The following is a 25,371-nucleotide window of genomic DNA, read 5'->3' on the forward strand; positions in this document are numbered from 1 at the left end:
AGCCAGCAGTCCTGGATTTTGAGAGGCATGTCCCCAAGGGGGTCTCAGATTGGAGACGGTGCAGGTCGGACTGAGGGACTCCCTCCCCCGTGCATGAATTTCATGCACTGGGCCTCTAGTGTTAGAGTAATAGCAAGAACTAAATGATGTGCTTTAACATGTGAAAATTGCTTAGAAATTTCTGTTGGAAGATAACCTACTATGAGTTAATTCACAAAACTACAATTGTGATTTAGATTACATTAAAAGAAATTCAGAACCCAGAATAAATGAGATATCAGACTCTTTGTTGGTCAGATCCTGCCTAAAATAGTGAATTCTGTCCTGGACAATACACTTAAAGAGAACTTGACAAAACAAAATGCTCTTAGAGTAGTACCGAGTCCTTGGTGATAAAGAAAGGTGCTGGTATATCCATACAATCTTGCCACTCAAAGCATAGTTCATAGATCAGCAGCATTGACATAACTACAGAATTTGTTAAAAATGAAAGAATCTCAAGCCCTATCTCCACCCTACAGAATCAAGAACTGCATTTTAATTGGCTCCCAGGTTATTTGTACATCTGGTAGAGATGATAAATAGTTATATTCACACTAGAGGCCCAGTGCAAGATATTCGTGCATGGGGGGCAGGGCGGGGGAGGGCGGCCTCAGCCAAGCCTGCACTCTTCCAATCTGGGACTCCTTGGAGGATGTCCAACTGCCGGACATCCCTCTCACAATTCAGGACGGCTGGCTCCTAACTGCTCACCTGCCTACCTGCCTGATCACCCCTAACCGCCTCTGCCTGCCAGCCTGATTGCCCCTAAGTGCCCCCCCTGCCGGCCTGGTCACCCACAACTGCCCCCTGCCAGCCTGGTCACCCCTAATTGCTCCCTGGCCGGCCTGGTCACCCCTCACTGCTCCCTCTGCCAGCCTGATCACCCCTCAACTGCCCTTCCTGCCAGTCTGGTCACCACACACAGCCTGCTGTTCAGTCGTTTTGTCGTCCCTCACTAACCCCCCTGCCAGCCTTGTTGCCCCACACAGCCTGCTGTTCCATCGTTACTGTGAGGGCTTCCTGACCAATGTGCATATTATCCTTTTATTAGTATAGATATCTGAGATACTTTCCTGTGGAGGAGAACTAGGTAATCAAGTAAGAATTTCTCAATAGTCAGAGATGCTCAAAGATGAAAAGGATTTTGAGGTAAAGAAAGAAATATAAAAGCAATGATGTCCCCATCTGCAGCAGTGTTCAAGTGTAGACAATCTCCACTTGAGAGTGTTCTTGTAACAACTATCATCATTCATTAAGCCCCAATATGCTGCAAACATCTGGTTAGGTGCTTAAGATTTGTTTTATATGATTCTTATCTATATCCTCCTTTGCTTGCTAAACCCTGCTTAGGAAGCCCATTTTCAGTGAAATAAAAAAAGTTAAGTAACTTGCCCAAGGTCACAATGTTAGGAGATGGTAGACTTGAACACAAGAATATGACTTTCTCACGGCAAGTCCCATTTCCCAAGCACTGGGTCAGTGAAAGGACTACATAACTTTGTATGGCCTTTACTACTCAGATTATTTTATATTAGTGGAGTCTAATATTGAGTTATCACTTTAAGAAACCTCAATACATTATTTTTTTAAAACTAATAGTCAACAGAATTCCTAGACCCTATTTATAAGGATGATTTTCAGACCAGATGTCATCATTTTGAATTTTTACAATTTATTTGGGGATCTAAATTACTGTTTTATACTTATCACCAGAAAATTGCATCTTATTGATTTGGGGCCAGGTATTTCTGGTTTGTAATCTGCATATGTAATAAACACAAACTGTATTAATTGGTATCAAGCCATTGTTGGAAAGTGTTAGAATGATCACTCCCATTTGAGTAAATACAATTCTGTTCTTTGCATTTCCAAGTTCAAAATATCTAACTTATGTGAAGTTCCTCTAGGCGTTTTAAGTTGCAAGTGTCGATTTGTACCAATAAATCTCACAAAAGACTGATTTATAAATTTAAAATGTGAATATATTTATGCTATATGAACAACTGTGTTTATAAACCAATCATTTTTAGTTTTTCTCATTAGAATATTTTTGCACATAAAAATTGTATATAAAAAATAAAATTTTAAATTTCCTCAAAAATGAAAATAATAATCCCAGCATAATTAACAGCTATCAAATAAGACTTAATCCCTATTGATATGTTTATAATAAGTGCTTCTTTCTATGAAGCTACCTATTAAGAAATAGTTAGGTTGAGAAACAAGTATCCATGTAGACAGTATTTGTCTCTTTGGTTATCCCTTATGGATGATGTTAAATTAATTAGTTAAGGAACATTTATCTTGCTATTAATAAATAAATTTTGGTTGAAGACCATGTCCTATTAAAAAAAGAGCATAGAGAGGCAAGCAGACATGTGATACTAGGCAAATAGTGTAGCCCATCTAGGCCTTATTTTCCTTAAGTATAAAACACAGGCTTTACTAGATATTCTGTTATCACTAAATGACCTTTCCAATCCCTACGTGCACCATTATCCACCAATTGCTCCAGCCCACAAGCTAGAAGTCATACACAATTGGCCATCTCTCACACAACCTCTGACAGCTTTTAACTCATCGACTCTTACCGTCCAACAATCTATTTTTTCAGAATCAACATGTTTTTGTTTTTGTTTTAAATATAAATGAGAGTCAAGTACTGTCATCTTAAAATCATCCATATCACTTGAATAAAATCCAGGCACTTTATTCATGACCTGTAAGGCACTCTAAAATCTGGTTCTTACCTACCTGTCCAACCTCACCGCCACCATTCTTCCTTTGGGTCCTGAACTATAGCCCCTCTGGTCTAAAGAGTTGGGAAGTTTGTCTGGAAACTTGTCTTCCCATCTTCTCACAGCTGACTCCTTGTCAACCATGTATTAGTCCCATTGTCATGTCCCAAAAGAGCCTTCCCTAACTACCCACTAGTACTCTATTCCATTGATCTATTTTATTTTATTCTTAGCCCTTGTCACTGTTTGGTTATTTACCTACTAGAGGCCTGGTGCACAAAAATTCGTACACTCAGGTGTGTGTGTGTGGGGGGGGTCCCTCAGTCTGGCTTGCACCCTCTCACAATCCAGGACCCCTTGGGTAGGGTCCCTACGCCTGGCCTGAGATTGGGGCCTATCAGGACTTTCCTTCGCCTGGCCGCAGGCAGATGGCCCCACCCCCGCCGCTGCCACTGCTTGCCATCTTTGCAGCACTGCTCCCCGCTACCCTGCCACTGATGGCTTCCTTCTGCAGGCAACAGGCGTGGGGTGCGATAGCTTGGCTGGCCTGGGCCTCCCTCTGTGGGCAAGCACTGGCTGTCTGCACACCTGCCACAGGGTTGCCACAGGTGGCCTGGGCCTCCCTCTTTCTTTGCTGGGGGATGGGGCCAGCTCTGTGAGGGGCTATCTGCCTACCTGATCACCGCTAACCGTTTGCTTGGGGGCAGGACCAGCCTAGCGAGGGGTTATCTGCCTACCTGATGCCCCTAACTGCTGGCCTGCCTACCTGATCACCCCTAACTGCTTGCTGGGGGGCGAGACCAGGCCTGCGAGGGGCCATCTGCCTATCTCAGTGGTCGGCAAACCATGGCTTGTGAGCCACATGTGGCTCTTTGGCCCCTTGAGTGTGGCTCTTCCACAAAATACCATGGCCTGGGTGAGTCTATTTTGAAGAAGTGGCATTAGAAGAAGTTTAAGTTTAAAAATTTGGCTCTCAAAATAAATTTAAATCATTGTACTGTTGATATTTGGCTCTGTTGACTAATGAGTTTGCTGACCACTGGCCTATCTGATGCCCCTAACTGCTTGCTTGGGGGCAGGACCAGCCCAGAGAGGGGCCATCTGCCTACCTGATCACCCCTAACCGCTCTGCCTGCCTACCTGATCACCCCTAACCACTGGCCTGCCTACCTGATCACCCCTAACCACTCTGCCTGCCTGCCTGATCCACCCTAACTGCTTGCTTGGGGGCGGGGCCAGCCCAGTGACAGGCCATGGTGGTTCTGGTCTCTGGTCATTCTGGTTGTTATGCTTATGGTGGCTGGCCTTTTATTATATAGGATTTGTTAATCTGTTTCATTCTTTTTCCTTCACTAGAATCTAAACTTTTCTGTCTTGTTCACCACTTTATCCTCAGCACTTTGAATAAGACTCAGCATGTAGATGTTCAATAAATATTGGCTGAAGAGATGAATGATATTTTATGTGCCTTTGCAGTTCTAAAATCTAATAATTCTGTATTAGATTCAGGTCTAAGATGCTTTTTGTATATGTCTTATCCTTCAAAATAGTAGCAGTAGACTCCATTTAAATAGTCAAAGAAAGTTATTGGTGCAATCAGGTATTTTCAGGATGCTATTTTCTCTTTTATTAGCCTAGTGCAATTATTGTAGTGCAGTTTATATATTCTGTTCATTTGCTAATCTTTTCTAGGAATGCAAATCCACGTGACTGGACTGTTAGCTTTGGAACAACAATCAACCCTCCACTAATGAAAAGAAATATCAAAAGAATTATTCTCCATGAGAAGTATCACTCCCCAGCAAGAGTGTACGATATTGCTGTTGTGCAGTTTTCTCCCAGAGTCACCTTTACTGATGACATCCGCCGGGTGTGTTTGCCAGAAGCTTCTGCATCCTTCCGACCAAATTCAACTGTCTATATCACAGGATTTGGAGCACTTTACTACGGTGGTGGGTATCTCAAAAATGATCACAGGGTGTGATTTAATTTCCATCAATATTGCCAGCCATTATCACAACTTGGTTGGATTAGTTAGGGCTCCTGTTTTGCAAGTGACAAAAACTCAACTCAGATTAGCTAAAGCAAAGAATAATGATGAAATGGCAAATTTTGCCATTGTAATTTGGAAATCAAGAAGTTAGTTTGGCTGGCCTAGCTGGTTTGGCTCAGTGGATAGAGTGTTGGCCTGCAGTCTGAAGGGTCCTGGGTTCGATTCCAGTCAAGGGCCTGGGTTGCAGGCTCGATCCCCAGTAGGGAGCGTGCAGGAGGCAGCCAATCAATGATTCTCTCTCATCATTGATATTTCTATCTCTCTCTCCCTCTCCCTTCCTCTCTGAAATCAATAAAAATATATTTTTAAAAAAGAAATGAGTCTGGCTTCAGACACAGCTAGATTCAGGACTTCTAATGATGTCACTAAATTTCTGAATTTCTTAATCATTCCATGTCCTCACTCTGTTTCCCCCTTCATATGGAGGGATTCCAGCTCCAAAGTGGCCAACAGCAGCTCAGGATTTACCTCCTCTTTACCTATAGATGCCAAGGGAAGAACACATCTCTCTCTTTGCCAGAATCTATGTTAATCCCTGAAAATATCTCTTTTGGCCCAGCTTGTGTCCAGGGGTACTCAGATTGATTGGCTAACTCAAATACTCAGACCTATGCCTACACCAAGAAAGACAGGTGTGTGATTGGTAGCCTGGTTAGCATCACATGGAATGAGGGAGAGGCAGTTTCGCTTTAAGGAAGACTTCAAAGGTGTTCCTTCAGCAACAATAAAATATATTTCTTTGTGCCGTTCTCTATGCAATACCAGGTATTGCCCTCTCTAAGAATATTTAACTTAATAATACTAACTTAATCTCCTAACAAGTAAAAATGATTTTATTTTTGAATATTTTGGTGGCATACGTAGACACACTCTGGATCCTAAAACCTGGTCCAGGTACACACATATACAACAGCGAGAGGGTTTCTTTAACTCTGGGCTTGAGAAGATGAGAAAGGGCTTTCTGAGAATGACAAAATTCATTCACAGAGCTCTATACAATTTAAATACAATAAACTCTAAAGAATAAACCTTTAATTCTCAGTCTCTACTAAGAAACTAGGAATACCTTTCACTAATGTGGCTCAGAATAGATGTCCCATGTGGTTTCATTCCCTATTATACGAGCTGAGAAGTGTGTTGCTTTCTTTAAGGCGATATAACTCGTCACAGAAGTGATTATCCATGGGTTTTTTTTAATTCCAGGGGTGGCTGAGTAGAGCTGTAGGCCTGACACCTCTATGTCTGCATTCTATCTGAGGGGTTTCATCCTAAGTCAGAGTTTGCATTCTCTGCTTCAGGATGACAGGAGGGACATCTCGGATTCCCTTTGGCATGGTGAGAAGAAACATTCCTGGCTTGGAGTCTGAGGCTGGCTCAGAACCATACCTAGCATAATACTTTTTTTGCGTAGCAACAGGATTTGACTGTCATGTATAGAACACCATACCAAACAACAACGACAACAACAACAACAACAACAAATACTCTTTCAAGCACCCATGGACATTCACCAAGATAGGCCATATCTACGTCCATAAATTAAACAACTCCCTTGTAAATAATCCATCGGTCCAAGAGGAAGTCTTGAAGAAAATTTTAAGTATACACAGAATTGAATGAAAATGAAAAACAAAATATCAGTATATACAAAATGCAGCTAAAATAGTGCAGAGAAGGACATTTACAGCAAATGTGCAAATTAGAAAAGCAGAAAGGTCTCAAATCAATGATCTAAGTTCCCACTTCCGGTAACTAGAAAGGAGCAGCAAAATAAACCTACAATAAGCAGAAGGAAGGAAATAATAAAGATTAGGAAATGGATAAAAACAAAAGCAAGGAAACAACAGAGAAAACTAATGGGGGAAAAAGCGAATTCTTTGAAAAAAAAGTCAATATTCAGCATTCTCACAAGAGTTGAGAAACAGTTCAGGGAGTTCCAGGATTTATTTAAAACAGCAAGCAAAATCTTGATTGGGATTGTGGTCTCATTTGCAGCTCTGGGTTCTCTTCCAAGCTCATTGATTGGTGGTGGAATTCAGTTGCTTGCAGCTATAGAACTTCTGACAACTGCTTGTTCAATGCCATTAGGAAAGTCTTCACACCCAGGGAAGGCCTCAGCCCTTTTAAAAGGGCTCATCTGATTAGGTCAGACCCACCTTGGAAAGTCTCCCTTTTGATGAACTCAGTGTCAAATGGAATTCATCTTAGTTTACACCTAAAAAATTTCCTCACCTGTGCCTTATACCATACCCTAATCATATGCATGATACACATTATATTCAGAGATTCCACCCATACTTGGGGGTAAGGAGATCACAAAGGAATCGTGGGGATCATCACTGAATTCTGTCTGTTACAGTGTCAGTTTCCCAACGATCATAAGGTTTAATGTAAAGAATCTGTGAATGCTTGTGATATTCTTTGTTTGTACCCTAGTTATCTTCCTGCCATAATATTGATTTCTATAATTCAGAATCTAGTTTATAATCTGGAGCCCCAAACTTATAATACATAAAAAATGAAATCATTGCCTTTAAATGTCATTTTATGTGTGAAAGTTCTTCATAAAAATGCAAAGAATAAAATAAATATACATAGTGTTACAGTTATTTTATCAAGCCAAGGGAGAAAACCAGACCTACAAAGTTCTGGGAATAAAGTCCACAAATATAAATATTATTTTTAAAAATTAATGTCTTCCAGCCCTAACTGGTTTGGCTCAGTGGATAGAGCGTCGGCCTGCGGACTCAAGAGTCCCAGGTTCGATTCTGGTCAAGGGCATGTACTGTGGTTGCGGGCACATACCCGGTGGGGAGTGTGCAGGAGGCAGCTGATCGATGTTTCTCTCTCATCAATGTTTCTAGCTCTCTATCCCTCTCCCTTCCTATCTGTGGAAAATCAATAAAATATTTTTAAAAAATTAATGTCTTCCTAAATATATAAACTGATCATTTTTAAGGGAAAGATACAAAGATTTTTTCAGGAAAAGAAACAAAATGGTATTTCTTGCTAGTATAGCTATTTATAAAAATACGATAAGGCCCCCCACCTAGCCAGTTTGGCTCAGTGAATAGAGAGTTGACCTGTGGACCAAAGGATCCCAGGTTCGATTCCGGTCAATGGCACATACTGGGTTGCAGGCTCCTCCTGGCCCAGGCCCTGGTCAGGGTGCATGCAGGATGCAACCAATTGATGTATTTCTCCCACATCAATGTTTCTCTCTGTCTTTCCCTCTCTCTTCCACTCTCCCTAAAAATCAATGAAAAAATATCCTTGGGTGAGGATTAACAAAATGTGATAAGGCCCTAGCTCATGTGGTTCAGTTGGTTGGAGCATCATACCATGCACCGAAATGTCTCGGGTTTGATTTCTGGTCAGGATGCATGTCCAGGTTGCGAGTTCAATCTCTGGTCAGGGCACTTGTAGGAGGCAACCAATCGATGTTTCACTCTCTCATTGATATTTCTCTCTCTCTCTCTCTCTCTCTCTCTCTCTTTCTCTCCCTTCCTCTTTCTCTACAAATCAATAAAAGCATGTTCTCAGGCCCCGCCAGCATGGATCAGTGGTTGAGCATCGACCTATGAACCAGGCATTAATGGTTCAATTCCCGATCAGGGCACATGCCTGGGTTGCTCAATCCCCAGTGTAGGGTGTGCAGGAGGCAGCCTATCAATGATTCTCTTTCATCATTGATGTTTCTATTTCTCCCTTCCTCTCTGAAATGAAAAAAAAAAAAAAAAATATATATATATATATATATATATATATATATATATGTGTGTGTATATATATATATATATATATATATATATATATATATATATATATAAAACATGTCCTCAGGCAAGGATTAAAAAAATGTGATATGGATAAAAATAATTTAAATGTGCCAGGTTTTAAACAGAATTTTATTTTCCTCTGGAAACTGCTTACATTAAACTCATGCCATGTTGACAATTTTAGTATGAAAAAGATTAGAATAATGTCTGCTCACTTCATTCTAACTAAGAATGCTGACTGTGAACACTAAAATTATTTTGTTTTTTCTTAAGGGGAATCTCAAAATGACCTTCGAGAAGCCAGACTCAAGATGATAAGTGATGATGTGTGCAAGCAACCAGATGTATATGGCAGTGATATAAAATTTGGGATGTTTTGTGCTGGATATCTGGAAGGCATTTATGATGCCTGCAGGGTAGGCGGAGAGACATTATTTTTATATCATTAACTCAAATATTTTTTATCTGAATTAAGAAACATTCTATGTTCTTTATACTAGTACAAAATACAGGTATCTTATCAGTTCAAAAATTTCTAAATGCAAATTTCACAACATACATATTTTTAGATGTTTTGTTACACAAAATAAGCAGAGTTCCTTTGATATTGTCAAACAAACTAACCAACACAATTAAATGTCCTTGCCCTAGCTGGTTTTGCTCAGTGATAGAGTGTTGGCCTGTGGACCAAAGGGTCCCAGGTTCAATTCCAGTCAAGGGCACATACCTTGGTTATAGGCTCCTCCCCGGCCCAAGGGCTGGTGCAAGAGGCAACCAATCGATGTGCTTCTCTCACATTGATGTTCCTGTCTTTCCCTCTCTCTTCTACTCTCCCTAAAAATCAGTGGAAAAATATACTCGGGTGAGGATTAAAAATAAAAATAAATAATAAAATTAAATGTCCTTAATACTAGAAGTCCAAAGATTCATAAAACTCTCTTTTATTAAAGAGCTCAAATATAGGAAGGAAACATTCAGGAACAATGAATGATGATGTGATGTTATAAATGATATTAATGAAGAGCAAATATTTTTACAGAAAGTATCAGAAAGATCACATTTAAATGAGGCCTGAAGGATAAATAGCACTTGCCCAATTATAGAATAAGAAAATAATATTATAGAAAAGAGGAAGAGCATAGCCACAATTATAAAGGTGTGAAGCTACAATTCATATTTGAGGGGACCCCAGGCAACCTGTTGAGTCTCACATAGGAGGATGAGACGTGAGAAGTAGCAAATGCTCAGAAGGTGTATTAGACCATGTCGTGACTACCAGTGCCCTTACCATGTCCTCCTCTGTCATCCAATATCTATCCTGCATGTATGTGTTCTGACAAAGTACAAAAGTGTGTTTCTTCCTGGAGGCACTTGCTCTATAATGTGAGGTCCTTGAAAATCCCAAGGAGGTGATTCTACCTGATGAAATGATGGGGTTATTAATATCAGGTGGCAGCAAGCCCTTCCCAGAGTCCCACAGATTACAAAACATGGGAAGCCTCTGTCAGAAAAAGGTATGCTACATACATGTACATGTAGCATATAGGCTGGGAAAGAACAGAGTCTGACACACACCTGGCCTCAGTCGTTAAGAATGTGGAGGAAGGCAGCTAGAATTCATGGAATCCAAAGAGAGGCCCATGCCATGACAGATAAGTGGAAGGTGGCAACAGGAGTCTAGGAGCAGACATGATATGGGAATCTAAGCAAACGTTGTGATTAATGATAAGCCTCAGGAAGGATTGGTGCTCATGAAGAGCCTTCCCTGGTTTGGGAAGCAGGCATAAGATTCCTAACCCATGACTGTGCAAGTGAGTAATAAGCCAGAGTTATACAAAAAGTGAGAAAGTTATCAAGGAGGGGACTCAGGCACAGGGTCCAAGACAAAAATACAGAAATTGTACTGGGGTATATGGTGTGGGGCTTAGTCTGTCTGAGAAAACAGAAGTCCAAGCACCCTACTTAGAGTCAAAAGAAAAGCAACATCAGCTTGACTTTCTTTGTTATGTATTTAAAATTTGTTAAGAGTAGACCTTATGCATTCTTACCTGCCCCCTCCACACAAACACACACACACACACACACACACACACACACACACACACACACACACACACAGTAACTATGTGAGGGATGGATGTGTTAATTAACCTGATGGATATGTTAGTTAACCTGATAGTCATTTCACAAAGTATGTTATGTCAAATCATCATGTTGTTTGCTTTAAATATATACAATTTTATCTGTCAATTGTCCTAAAAAATAAAAACCTAATATGCTAAGTATCCAGTCATCGGGTCATCCGTTCAACCAATCAAAGAGTAATATGCTAATGATATGCTAAGGCCACTCAACCACTCACTATGACGTGCACTGACCACCAGGGTGCAGACGCTCTGACCCATAGGTTAGCTTGCTGCTTGGGTCCGGTTAATCAGGACTGAGCAAGACTGGCTGAACATACCCTGGAGCTCTCCCATGGTTCCTTCCTGGCTGGCCAACCTCCCACATCCCTCCCCGGCCCTGATCATGCACCAGTGGGGTCCCTCAGCCTGGCCTGTGCCCTCTTGCAATCTGGGACCCCTCGGAGGAGGTCGGAGAGCTGGTTTTGGCCCAATCCCTCAGGCCAGGCTAAGGGACCCCACTGGTGCACGAATTCGTGCCCCGGGCCTCTAGTATATCTATAAAGCAGAAAAAATTAAAATGTCAACATTGAAATTTTATAGACTTTTTAAAGGGTTTTATAACTTTTAAAATATATGTTTCAATTAATTATCCTATAATTGGTAACCTATACATATGCCTAATAATAAAATATGTGCTTCATCAGAATATCTTAAGTAATAAGCTTTATATTTAAGTAATATTTTCTTTCTCTCTTTTTTTTACCTTCAGGGTGATTCTGGGGGACCATTAGTCATAAAGGATCTTAAAGATACCTGGTATCTCATTGGAATTGTGAGCTGGGGAGATAACTGTGGTCAAAGGAACAAACCTGGAGTCTACACAATGGTGACTTATTACCGAAACTGGATTGCTTCAAAAACAGGCCTCTAAATTACTGTAAAAGTTCAACATCGAGAGCTGTATGCAGGCCACACATGTATGAGAACCCAAATATTCAGTGAGGTTAAATGACTGGACCTAGCAACACAGAACATATGTCACTATTTATTTTAGAATCACTCTAATCAACCAATAACCCATAGCCAATTCATAAAGAATTTAAATTTGTAAAGTTGTGGGTCAATTCAGCCTGGCTTGAAAAATACATCAGAGCTACTTAGCTCTTAAAATCACACAAGGTGGAGCATAAAAGAGGAGCAATGCAATCTATTGAGGATAATCCATGAGATTTGTCAGGGGTGTCACCTTAAGTGAGTACATTTTTAAACATTCAAAGAGTTCAGGAAACCTTTATATAATCTCCAGAACTCACAAATACTTTTTTTTTTCTTTTTTTCTCATTCTTCCAGGTTTTCCAAAGAGATTTTCCGCCATAAGAAACTATTTTTTTACTTATAAACTCATTGGAGGGATCTTCATAAAAGAAAGCTATATCTGGGAAACAAAGTTCTGTGATAAATCAAGCCAGAGATCTTACCTTTTTATGTTGGTTCTAACCTCCTTAATTTGTGGTGATTTTTCACACACACACACACACACACACACACACACACACACCTATCCCTACCCTACAGATAAACTCAGAGAAAGCTTGATTAATGAATAAGTATATATATATATAAATTAAGAATATATATATATGTAAATTCATAAGTATATATATATAAATTAACTAATCAAAAATATATTTTTGTTATAAGAAATTTGGGGGAATATGATAACTTTATGAACAGTACCAAAACAGTGGCACAACATTTTGACATTTTATAGATGCATTTACATGTTTGGACCAACAAGAGGTGACTTTGTGGATTATCACTGTAACGTTAAATGCCTAGAAAAAAATTTAAAACTTGCCAATACATTAAAGAATCAAAGAGCATCACCTTTCTAGATAGAAATCAAGTGTCTTTGTATTGCTGCAGCCGATTATCCCCTAACGCTTGTGGCAGCCTGACCACTGCAACCATGAAACCCTAGTTTAAAAAAAAAGTTTTAAAATAAATATAAATTTTGAAGACCTCCCACACAGAACACATGAACAATGTCATCTGAAAGAACAAACATGCCCTCTAAATGAAGTGCCTTGTGAAGACATTGGGAAAGTCAGGCTCATGTATTCGATGACACAATTGAATGAAGGCTTTGTGGGAACTTTGTGACACCACCAGCTAACCCTCAGCTCTGCAGTATGGTGTCATTTATTCATGTAGTCCAAATATAAGCCAACGCATTGGGAAATTGAATTACCTTACAATAATTTCCCCTCATGTGCTATTGAGAAGGCATGAAAATAACCCTGAAGTAATGGAAAGGAAATTTACAGTTTACTCACCAAAAAAATAAAAATAAAAATAAATTGATCCATAACTTAGACTCACAAAAGTTTAAAAATTAGAAAAGACTGTACAAGTCATGCAGGCCAGCACACATGGTTCAGAGACCAGAAGCCAGGAAGCATGAATGACTTGGTGAGGCCTAGACAGCCTGTATCCAGCGAGGGCCATGAACCCAGGTACCAATTTCACATGCTCTTTACCTTGCAAAGCATCTATTTTTTTTTAACATCAGATCTATAAAAGTTTCAACAAGAGCTATTATTGAATCTGTCTTAAATTAGGAAACTCTTAAGAAGTTAATTTTAAATGATGAAATTCACTCAGGCAGCTGGCTGCCAATTCTCTGAACTCACTTCAAGATAAAGTTGCTTGTTTATAGGTAAAAAATATACACAGACATATAAATTATTCTATATTTCGGTGGTATATAATTCTGACTTTCGGTGTTAAGATTCAAAATAATCTTAGAGTTATGAACTTTGTATTTCTAAACTGTTTGGTGCAGCATTTCATTCTGGGATATGTGCAAGCAAATATTGATATGTCATTTTAAATCAATAATAAAGTTGGTGGTCAGAGCATTCTATAAATACCATTTAATCTGTGGTAGGCCAATAGTATGAATCTTTCTTTCAACTGCTCTTAAGAATTGCCTTTCTTTCTTTCTCTCTCTTCCTTCCTTCCTTCCTTCCTTCCTTCCTTCCTTCCTTCCTTCTTCCTTCTTCTTCCTTCCTTTCTTCTTCTTCTTCTTCTTCTTCTTCTTCTTCTTCTTCTTCTTCTTCTTCTTCTTCTCTCTCTCTTCTCTCTTTTCTCTCTCTCTCTCTCTCTCTCTCTCTCTCTCTCTCTCCTCTCTCTCCCTCTTTCTTTCTCCTCACCAGAGGATATTTTTCCCATTGCTTTTTCAAAGAGAGTAAGGGAGGGAGGGAAGAAGAAAGGGAGGAAAGGAAAAGAGAGAGAGAAACATCGATAAGAAAGACACATTGGTTGGTTGCCTCCCGCAGGCACCTGGCAGAGGCCAGGGAAGGAACCTGCAACCCAGGTACCTGCCCTTGACAAGAAATCAAACCTGAGACCCTTCAGTGTGGGCCAATGCTCTAAACACTTCCCAACACTGGCCAGGGCTGCATTTCTTTTAGATAACTAGTGTGGGTCACGCTGAAGCAGGGTTTCTCAACCTTGGCAGTTTTGACATTTTGGCCTAGATAACTTGTGAGGGGCTATCCTATGCAGTGTAGAATATTTAGCAGCACCCTGAACTATGCTGCTAGCAGAAAATATAAAATATGATATTTCCTCATTACCAAGGTGAATCTTTTTTTTATCAATATGTTTAGGCAGAGAACAGGAACTAAAAGCTAAATATTATGCAGCTTAAAATTCTGTGGGAACTGATGGTGATAACAGGCAAGTACAGGCAAGGACTAATAACTTCAGGAGGGTATTGGAGACCTCCAGGATAGTATTATGCTAACGCTAGTAGCCTTGAAATACGTGTTCTGGGTTTGGGCATGCTAGACGTTATGCAGTATGCAGGGTCACCGAGGATCCCTGTAAAACCTGCTGACTATTTTGCATGGGCTGTAGTGATCAACTAGAGTTAGCCTCATAGTACAGAGAAAGCACTAGGATGAGTACCTCCCTGACTGAGAGATGTGGTCACTGCCCTCATAGAACAGACTGCTCTCTGGGCCTCCCAGAACCATCTCAGGAGGCTCTGGCATTCGGCTGGGCACTACTGTCCAGGAGTCCTCCTGCTACCCTTTCCGGGACCTTAGTAGGAACCTGGAGGCTAGAGGACATCCACATTCTCAAGTTTGTTACATTTTCCGAGGAAACGTTTCTTTGACCTTTCCCTGGTAACCTGGCTTCCGGGTTTGGAGGAGTTGTCTGGCAGTTTTGAAACTCTACTCCAGTGAACACAACACAGCTAAAGTAGCAGTGGCTGTTACCATGGTAGTACAGGCCACAGATATCTGGTCACATCATTCCATGATGCTGGCTCCCCCCAAAGGAATATTTCTAAATCTTAAAAGCATGCTTGGTCTTGAAGAAAAAAGGCATTTTATCCTTGTGAGAATGCTTTCCTGGAGAATTTGATATGAGTGGAGAAGAGATACTGTTTTAATGATGGAAGGTAGGGTTAATTTAGGGAAGGAGATTGGGTTAATCCTGTCACTATGTACAGCAACTACAGTTACCTCTGGGGTTCCAGACAAACCTCCTTCCCACATAAAGGTTTGTCTTCTGGGGTATGTGTGTGTTTAGAGAAGTATGAAATGAATCAATGAGAACCTTAAAAATTTTTTATCAACCTTGAAGACTCCCAATGATGAAACTGTTATAAATTATCTTGCTGGAATTGTGTAGTAGATGGAGAGAGCACTCAGTGTTCCTATCAGTTGCTCTTCCTGAAATTGTTCTAAAAGGGGTAATGTAATCTGGCTCCATCATACACAACACCATGGTGGTCCAGCACAAGGCTTTTCCTGTGCCTCCAACACCCAGAGCTCCTCAGCTTTCCCGGATTCTGTTGGACAATTAGGGAATAGGACGGAGCATGGAGAAGCCCCTTCTAGGTCAGAAGTCTTGCTCACAGCTAACCACAGCTCTGTTTCTTCTCTTCACTTTGTCTGAGGCGAGAAATCCAATTCCTGGTACAAAGCACAAACATTATCCCTGGCTGCTCATGACAAACACGCTAAAAAACAGCAGAGCCCTCACATGCCTTTCATTGGGCCATTTAAGGACCTAACAACATACTCTGATTACACAAGCTCCTATTTTATCCATATTCCTTATACCCTTCTCATTTAGATGCCCCTGAAAAATGAGATCAACAGATTATAGCACAGGACAAATAATAAAAACAAAAGAAAGCCACAGACAGGATTTCAAGGTGACCTTGATAGCTTCTCCCTGATCCATGACTACAGTCTATCCCTAATCCCGGAAAACCACAGTGTTAAGTGTTCCCGTCCAAAAGCCCTGGAAACAAATAAGGATGAATCAGTGGAAAGGTCCCTGTATTACTAAAAAAAGAAAACAATGCAAGTACATGCTCTTCTAACTGTGAGAACTATTACCTTGTATCAGTAGGGTGTTATATACATCTTCATGGTTCCAAATGACCTCAAACCCAGTTCAAGTACCTGGCTACAGTCACATATTTCAGAGTTTGGTAAAAGAGTAAAACACTAATACGAAACCTGTTCATTGATGACTAGTTAGACCAATTGGATTATTGAATATAGCTTCAAATAACCTTTTAAAATATTTGTAAAACATTATACTACCAAATCACACATTTGCTAGATGATGGATAATATGACATAGGAGTAAACAATATGAAGTTAAACAGAATTTATTTGAATCCCAGCTCCACAACCTACCACTGAATGACAATGAGTCTGTTATTTGAACTTCACGATGGTTAGTTTTGCGTGTCATCTTGACTGAGCCACTGGGCCCAGATAAGTGGTTAAATATTATTTCTAGATGTTTCTGTGAACGTGTTTTAGATATTATTAACATTTTCCAGCTTTATTGTGATATAATTGACAAAGAAAATTATATATATTTAAAGTGGACAGCATGATGATATGATAATACATACATTGTGAAATGATTGCCAAATTAACTAATTAACATACCCACCACCTCACATAGTCGCTTTTACAATACAGCATTAACTATAGTCACAATGCTGTCCATTAGGTTGCCAGGGTTTGGGAGGTGGGGGAAATGAGACGATGTTGGCTAAAGGGTACAAACTTATAGTTATAAGTACCAGGATCTAATGTACAGCATGCTGACTATAGTTAATGGCACTGTACTGTATACTTGAAGGTTGATAGAGAGTAGAGCTTTAATGATCTCATAACAATAACCACAATAAAATTGTAATTATGTGAGGTGAAAAATGTCTTTACTAACCTTATTGTGGTAAACATTTTACAATTTTGTGTAGCAAATCATCACATTATACACATTAAACTCACACAATGTTACTTGTCAAGTATATGTCATTAAAGCTGGGGGAAAATAATTTAAATTTTAATTTAGCAGTAAACACTCAGAAAAATAAGTGGGGAAAGTAACCTGTTCAAAATAACAACAACAACAAATCCAACAAAACAAAATCAAGAAATTTACTTTAACAATTCTCATCACCAAAGTGGGAAAAACCCAAGTTCGATGAAAGGTCTCTATAACTAAAGAGCTAGTAGGACATGTTTTGTATATTATAAGTAAAGCAAAACCAAGAACAGCATTTTCACATGCAAACCCAAAATTGAAGATCATGAGGGCAAACACTCTATCACAAGGGTTTGATTTGTAGTCTACATAAGCAACCCTATGTAGCTTATTCTAGAAAAAATAGACTATTGGGTTTACTTATTCAAATATAGTTAATAATTTCTCATAGCTAGATTGGTATATTTCTTAGTGTTTTACCAAAATTTGTATTAACCAAGATCACATCAGCATTATAAAATTCACTGAAAAAATTTTAGCATGTTCTATACTTGGGAACAGTTAAGATAGCATAGGCAATAACTGTTTTGGAAATGCTATGAGTCCAGATGTTTATAGAAAAAAATTTTAGTATATTTTTTCATTTCTCCTGTGCTTATTTTTTGTTGTTGAAGTTTCCTAGCTCTTAAATCAATTTCAATAATTTGTTTTTTATCCCAGACATTTATTTTCTTGAGACTAAATATTTTAGAATAGTTTCACATATAATTACTTATTTTTTCTACATTTGTTGTTACATTATTGTTCTCATTTTCAAAATTGTATATTTGTATACTTTTGACCAATACAAATTTCACTCTTTATCCTAGTTAATGTTGTTGCTTTGGATTTCTGTATATTTTCCTGCTGTCTTTGTTCTCTTTCTCTTTAACATTCTTTTTGTTTTAGTTGTGTATCTGAAAATGTATAGGTTTCTTATAACTGGATTTTCTTTTTAAAACCATCAAAGGAGTCTTTGCCTTCTACTATATCTGTTGAAACCATTTACATATATTGGCATAATTTTTATGTTTGGTATAACTTGTGTCAACTTTTTTTGTACCATTTGTTTCTTCTATTTTCTTGCTAAATTCTTTATATGGGGGTGGCAAAAGTAGGTTTACAATTCTGAGTATGCAAAACACATAGTTTATTCTTGCATTACTGTTTATTAATTATTTTATTACTTTCCATAGGAACAACTATAAACCAACTATTGCCAAACCCTGTATTTTATTCCCAAACACACACCCATCCCCAGAACAATAGAAACCTTAGTAAATAGGTTCTCTCCCTTGGTGGGAAGCTTTCTGCATCTTATTCATAACTAGAGGCCCGGTGCATGAAATTCATGCACGGGGGGGTGGGGTGTCCCTCAGCCTAGCCTGCACCCTCTCCAATCTGGGATCCCTCTCACAATCCAGGACTGCTAGCTGCCAACCGCTCATCTGACAGCCTGCCTGATTGCCCCTAACCACTTCTGCCTTCCAGCCTGATCACCCCCTAAACACTCCCCTGCCAGCCTGATCGATGCCTAACTGCTCCCCTGCTGGCCCGATTGCCCCTAACTGTCCTCCCCTGCAGGCCTGGTTGCCCCCAAACTGCCCTCCCCTGCTGGCCCAGTCACCCCTAACTACCCTCCCTTGTCAGCCTGGTTGCCCCTAACTTCTCTCCCCTGCCGGCCTGGTCACCCCCAACTGCCCTCCCTTACAGGCCTGGTCACCCCTAACTGCCCTCCCCTGCAGGCCTGGTTCCCCCCAACTGCCCTCTCCTGCTGGCCTGATCGCCCACAACTGCCCCCCCTGCCGGCCATCTTGTGGCAGCCATCTTGTGTCCACATGGGGGCAGCCTTCTTGTGTTGGAGTGATGGTCAATTTGCATGTTACCTCTTTATTATATAGGATGGTCTAATCACTCTGTTTTAAACATACATAAGTTGTTTCTTTTAAAGCACCTAAAAGCAGAAGTGAAAAAGAAGTTTGTATGCTAATATTTAATTTAATTTTACTTCCCATGATACTTTCACTTGTTCCTCCTCTCAGTGAAATTCCTCTTTGTCAGAGGCCTGGCTTGTGCTCTTAGAGAAAGCCATGATGCTTCCCCATATTAAAAAGAACACTTGCCATGGGAACCCATATAATAATTTAATACACATAATTTAATGAGTCCTAAAGCTCTTTAAATATAGCATTGCACGGGTTGAGATATATTATTATTGATTTTAGAGAGGAAGGGGGAGGGAGAGAGATATAGAAGCATCAATGATGAGAGAGAATCATTGATTGGCTGCCTCCTAGACACTCCACACTGGGGATTAAGCTGCAACCCGGGCATGTGCCCTGACCAGGAATCTAATCATGACCAATGCTCAACCACTGAGCCACACTGCTCAACCACTGAGCCACACTGGTGGGGTGAGATATATATTTTTTAATTACTACTTTAACAATATTACCATATATTGAAGTCAATATATGATACGGCATTGTCTCTAACTTTAAGATTATAATTAAATTGGTTTTATTTTATCATCCTTTTTGCTATCTTTCATGACATGAATTGATGTTAGAAAGAATCTTCTAAATAATACTTTCTTAATCCTAAGCAAGAACCATGTCCAAGTGCTTGTGAGATTTTTATACTGTCTTTGATACATTTTAAATACAAATGCATGGTCTTATTACTTCTCAAGAATACTATTAAAATGAAAAGATAGGTACAAAAGATATGACACTGTAAAAAAAAACAACCCACATCACACTCCAATTACACTTAGTCATAACCAGAAAAGAACATAATTTATAGGAAAAGGGAACATAAAAAACAACAACTGTGACATCTCTGAATTTTTTCTATATATATGAAAAAAGTTAAAATAAATGGCATATGGTATTGCCGGATATTCTTATTCTACTTCCAAATGAGCAAGACAATATAAAGTACTTTTAATGACTTGTAATAATCACAATGAAAGCAGTTATTAAAGGAGTTTCTCCAGAAAATAAGTCCTACTCTTAATTATAAGGAATCTACCCACTTAGAATTCACAACAACCCAACTAGTACTGCTGGCTAAGGTCCTCTGGGTAGGCAAGACAAACTCACACCCAAAATAGATGTCTACTCTATTTTGGGTGTGAGGAAAAAATGGCTGGTCTTTCCAGGATGGAAGAGGCTCAGTGTAGCTGGCTTGCCACCAGCTTGAGAAGCTGTGAGTTCAGCCTTTGATAATAGGTTGAACATTCAGAGGAGGGGTTAGTTAGATTGGTGTTGGTAAGTGAGAATTCATGCTGTTGGCCTCCATCTCTCCCGCTGTGGCCATAACAGTTATGTGTCCACCATGCCAACATTTAATAGTTCTAGTTTAGAGTGACCAACTGTGCAGTCTGCCTAGGATTGAGGAGGCTCCCAGAACACTGGACTTTCCATTTTAAAGCCTAGAAAATCTTGGGCAAAGTGGAACAAGTTCATCCCCTACCAGTGCCCCTCTCACCAGCACATTCCTGATGGCCTCAGTGAATGATGTATTATCTAGACCCTCTTATGAACATAATATTCTGATGGGTCTCCTGGATTCACATAATATATCCATCCCCTTGTGCTCATTTCTTGAGCTTTTTGATCCTTTGACCTCTACTGTCTCCTACAAAAATTCTGGCATTTTAATTTTGCTTAGCATGGATCATCCTTTTTTCCCAGGTCTCTAGGAGCCACTCTAGCAGTAAGTTTACACCATTTCCTGGACATCTTGTCAGGTGTGATGCCTTGTATACAGAGAGACTGCTCCGAAGTAAATAAACCCTTCCTTATCCAGCCTTATGTTCCAGCCTCTTTTGATATCATTGTAACAATCTGGTCATTATTAACAGGAATGGAGTAAAGGGAAGATTAAATAATATAGACATGCCATTTATACAGGTTTGCTAATTTAATACTCTCCAAGTATGTTCCTCGCTGATCAGTGGTGGAAGGAACTGGACAAAGGCAGCTTGGACACATGCCCAGTAAGGTCTAAGTGACAAGGGAAGGTGCTTACCTGTCAGCCACACCTGGAAGTGAGTCAGTGACCAGAATAGGCATGGCTACAGCAAGGGTGTAAATCCTGAATATTTTAAATCCTAGACAAATGAGTGTGCTCTCTTGTCTCTTCTGCTTATCTGTGCTCCTATGACTCCTGTTGCAGGGGGCATGCTCCTCTGCATTCCCCATATTCTCACAGCCATGTAGGACCCATACAATGGACCAACGTTCTCTAATTAGCCTGAATGCTGAACTGGATCCGGCTGCAACATGGAATGGAAGCTCTGGACACTGGACCTTATTTGGGCTCTACTGAAACCCCAGCTGCTCCTCTTTCAGGACTGGGTTAAGGGACATGGAATTTTACAACCTGAGGAATGAAACTCCGCACCAAAAAAAAACAAAAAACAAAAACAAAAAAAACATTCATTCTCCCGTGCTAATCTTAGAATTTCTATTTCTGAAGATATTACAAGAGCCACCCCACACCCACTAGTGTTGGGGATATTGGACCCTCTAATTTCTCTGGTAATACTTTAATCAAGCACCCTTGGAATCTACTCACACAGAAAGGACTGTCACAGTCCCTGCTGGTACATGCTGGCTTATTTTTGCAGCTCTTTTGGTATACAGAGTCTTTCCTTTCTCTTTAGGCCTGGCATGGTCCCAAATGATCATGTTGTGACTTAACTTTGGTCATAGACCCAGCAGCCAGGAGAAGCAATGGATGCAGCTCTTAGAGAGAATAGCTATTGCCTTGTTGAAAAGAGGCCTTGGTAGTGTCTCTATAGAGGAAAGAGAGGACTCAGTCTTACAGACTCAAAGCCTCAAAAGAAGCTTTCAGAGTCAAAATCTTCAGGGACATCTGGGATATCCACATCTCATGTGTCAGGTCCCAGGTTTTCCCATCTCGGGCTCTGATTTTGGAATAACAGACCTCTTTCTGTTGAGCATTCAACCACCACTGGAATTCAGCCACTCAATCCAATCCTGTACTTGGTATTCCTTCTCATCCACTGCATAAGATGAAGGCTTCTTAATCTGCCAAAGAGAATTTATGAATCTCATACTCAGCATTAAACTATGTCAATTGCCTTCAACTTTTTATCCACTTCTTGGTTATACATGTAACCTAGTAGCAACTATGCAATTCTACTGTCCTTATGTGTATCATCACTCTCCCCTATACCTTTCAAATACCTATATCATTCACTGGCCTGTGCATTCACCTCTATTAGCATGCTGGCCCAGCTCACTACTTATGAGAGTTTTAATAATCAGATCACCGCCGTGTACTAGAGGCTGTTGGCATGCCATGCACCACCAAGTCCTCATTACCAGCTGGGTGGTGAGTAATCAGTCCCCAATCTCATCTGAATATCTGTTTTCCTGGAGCTTCCTCAGTCCTCGCTAATACAAGTTGGGTTTTCTGGATAGCAGACAAAGTAAAAGTACAAAGGTTTGTTGAAAAGTACCACCTGTTAAAGGAAAAGGAAGGAAGCAGAAATGGGTAAAGGGAGCTATCAAATGGGAGTGTCTATCTGATAAATTTCTGCCAGACTGACTGGGAACTCAGAAACAAACCTAACATGTTAGAGACAGAGGTGGAGAACTTAGGAGAGGGGTTGTGTGTGATGAGCTTTGGATTTCTTAAATGATGTTTGAACAAATGGTTTAGGAAAAAAATTGGCTTAGAGAAGCCAAATCACATGTATGAATCTAGGGAGGTGAATATTTTAGAAACATCCAGGGTCATTTTCAAACTACATGCTCTCCACCTCTCAGCATTGTGACTCCTACATCTATACACACCAAACTACTTTGAGAATTGGCACTGAGGAGTGGCTACGTTACATATTGTTGAACATGCCAGGTGCTTTAAATTCATTAGTTCATTTTATTTTATTTGATTGAATTTAATTTTAACAATTCTATGAGAATGTTATTTTAACTTCATTTGTACACATAAGAATAATGAGGCTTTCAGAGATAAGCAACTTTTCTAAAGCCTGCTGAGTAGTAAATAGAAGAGCCAAGATTTGGTTCTAGGTATTTTTAACTCCAAAAGAATTAAAAATTATTATTTTCACTACAACATGTCTTCTGAATGGTGAAAAACCTTTGGAACATGGTAGGATATACTTATTCCCTTTCTTCCAACTACCTACATGAATAATCCACAAAATTAAACTTGGATACACTTAAAAAATTCAATTATCATTCAAATTTTAAATGTATATTTATGAAGATGACCGTGTAGGTAAACACTTGTACTTGCCATCTCCCACAACCACATCAAAATTACAACTAAAATACAGAACAACCATCATCCAGAACCACAGGAAAACTACCTGAATGGAAATCCTACAACTAGAAAAGTAAAGAAGAAAGCACACTGTGACTGGTAGGAGATGTGGAGGTGCAGAACGGGCTGGTCTGGCACCCCCATGTGCTGTTTTTTTAATCAGGAGAGAGAGCATCTCTGTGGAGGCTGCCCGGGAGAAGCAAGAGGTCCCAGCCCCACACCAGAAGCCCAGCCCAGGGTCCCAGAGCTGGGAAAAGAAGTCCCCATAATTACAGGCTGTAAAATCAAGTGCAGATTGGGGCTCAGTGACACAGAGGCTGCTAGCAACTCAGATATTCCTCTTAAATGGCCAGCACCATGAACTGAACTTACAAGGTCACACTTGCTCTGAGCTCCAGTACCAGGGAGAGGCTTTAGGGGACACAGACACATACAAGGAGGAACTGGATTGTCTGGCATCAGAGCACAAATTTGGGGCAGTTTTCTCCCAGACAAAGGTGCTCCCAGGGATCACTGTTTCTGTGCTAGGACCTCCCCAGTTGGAGGGCTGACTGGCAGCCATTTCTGATTGCTCCACCCTGATGATTCCTTAAGACCCCACCTCATCCAATTTACAACCCCACCCAAACTGCCTGCAGCAGCTTTTGCATATGAATGGCCTGTCCTTGCTCAGACTAAAATCTCTCAAACAAGCTATAGCTGGGTCAAGGAGTCACAAACCTAACAATAAAAGGACCAAGACCCAGAACCAGCACCAGCCTGCCTTGCTTTACAGCTGGGCCTTGTCTGGGCACTTCCAAACCCAATACAAAGAGGATGAATCTGCAGATCTCTCTGTAGCTCCTGCTGGGTGGCCCCAGGATGTGGCTGACTTTGCACCTCCCTGGAGACCTAAAGTCAGTGTACCCAGTAGTCAATGTCAGACCATACCAGATTACAACTCTACACATCCATAAGAGACACACTCAAGGGGCAGACTCAGTGAGCACCAAAGCTCCACTGAAGCAAGTCCTGCTTCATAGGGGTCTCTCCTGCATAGCAGCTCTCCCACTGTAGTCATAGATGGTCCTCATAGCCAATTGGCCTGGAGGTCAATTCATCCCAGTGACACCAATAGCAATCAAGTATCAATTACAAGACTGTTCTCATAGCCCACAAAAGGATGTACCTAGAGTCCCCAGCTCAGATGACTGGGGAGGCTAAGCCACTGGGCCCTATAGGACACCTACCACACAAGGCCACTCTACCAACTCAAGGAGACATAGCAGCTCTATCCAATTCATAGAAACAAACAGGGAAGAAGTCAAAATGTGGAGATAAAGAAACATGTCACAAATGAAAGAAATGGAAGAAAGCAAACTACTGGATATAGATTTCAAAACCACAGTTGTAAGCTTACTCAAGAATCTTCTAGAAACCTCTAAGGGACTTAGTGAGACTTTCAACGATCTTAGTGAGAATGCCAAAACAAATGGAAAAGGTCCAGTAAGAAATTAAGCATACACTTATTGAATTAGAGAATAATATACAGGGATTCAACAATAGACTAGAGGATTCCGAGAATCAAATCAACAATTTAAAATATGAGGAAGCAAAAAACATCCAACCAGAAGAGCAAAAAGAAATAAGAATCCAAAAACATGAAGATAGTGTAAGGAGCCCCTGGGCCAACTTCAAGAATACCAACATTCACATTATGGGGGTGCCAGAAAAAGAGAGAGAGCAAGATATTGAAAACCTATTTGAAGAAATAATGTCAGAAAACTTCCCCTACCTGGTAAAATAAATAGACTTACAAATCCAGGAAGCACAGAGAGTCCCAAACAAGAGGAACCCAAAATAACCACACCAAGACACATCATAATTAAAATTCCAAGGGCTAAAGACAAAGAGAGAATCTTAAAAGCAGCAAGAGAAAAATTGTTAGTTACCTACAAAGGAATGCCCATATGACT

At 40.1% G+C, this 25,371-nt stretch overlaps 1 protein-coding gene across 1 annotated transcript in view; it reads left to right on the forward strand.

The window, feature by feature from the left end:
* TMPRSS11A (transmembrane serine protease 11A) overlaps positions 1–11,669 on the forward strand; it is a 32,531-nt gene extending 20,862 nt beyond the window's left edge. The window contains exons 8-10 of the mRNA XM_054722206.1: positions 4,473–4,732; positions 8,886–9,028; positions 11,508–11,669. Of these exons, the coding sequence (XP_054578181.1) occupies positions 4,473–4,732; positions 8,886–9,028; positions 11,508–11,669 (565 nt within the window). The remainder of the gene's footprint in view (positions 1–4,472; positions 4,733–8,885; positions 9,029–11,507) is intronic.
* The last annotated feature ends 13,702 nt before the right edge of the window (positions 11,670–25,371 follow it).

The sequence above is a fragment of the Eptesicus fuscus genome, chromosome 2 (assembly GCF_027574615.1).
Source record: "Eptesicus fuscus isolate TK198812 chromosome 2, DD_ASM_mEF_20220401, whole genome shotgun sequence".
In the NCBI taxonomy this organism is placed as follows: domain Eukaryota; kingdom Metazoa; phylum Chordata; class Mammalia; order Chiroptera; family Vespertilionidae; genus Eptesicus; species Eptesicus fuscus.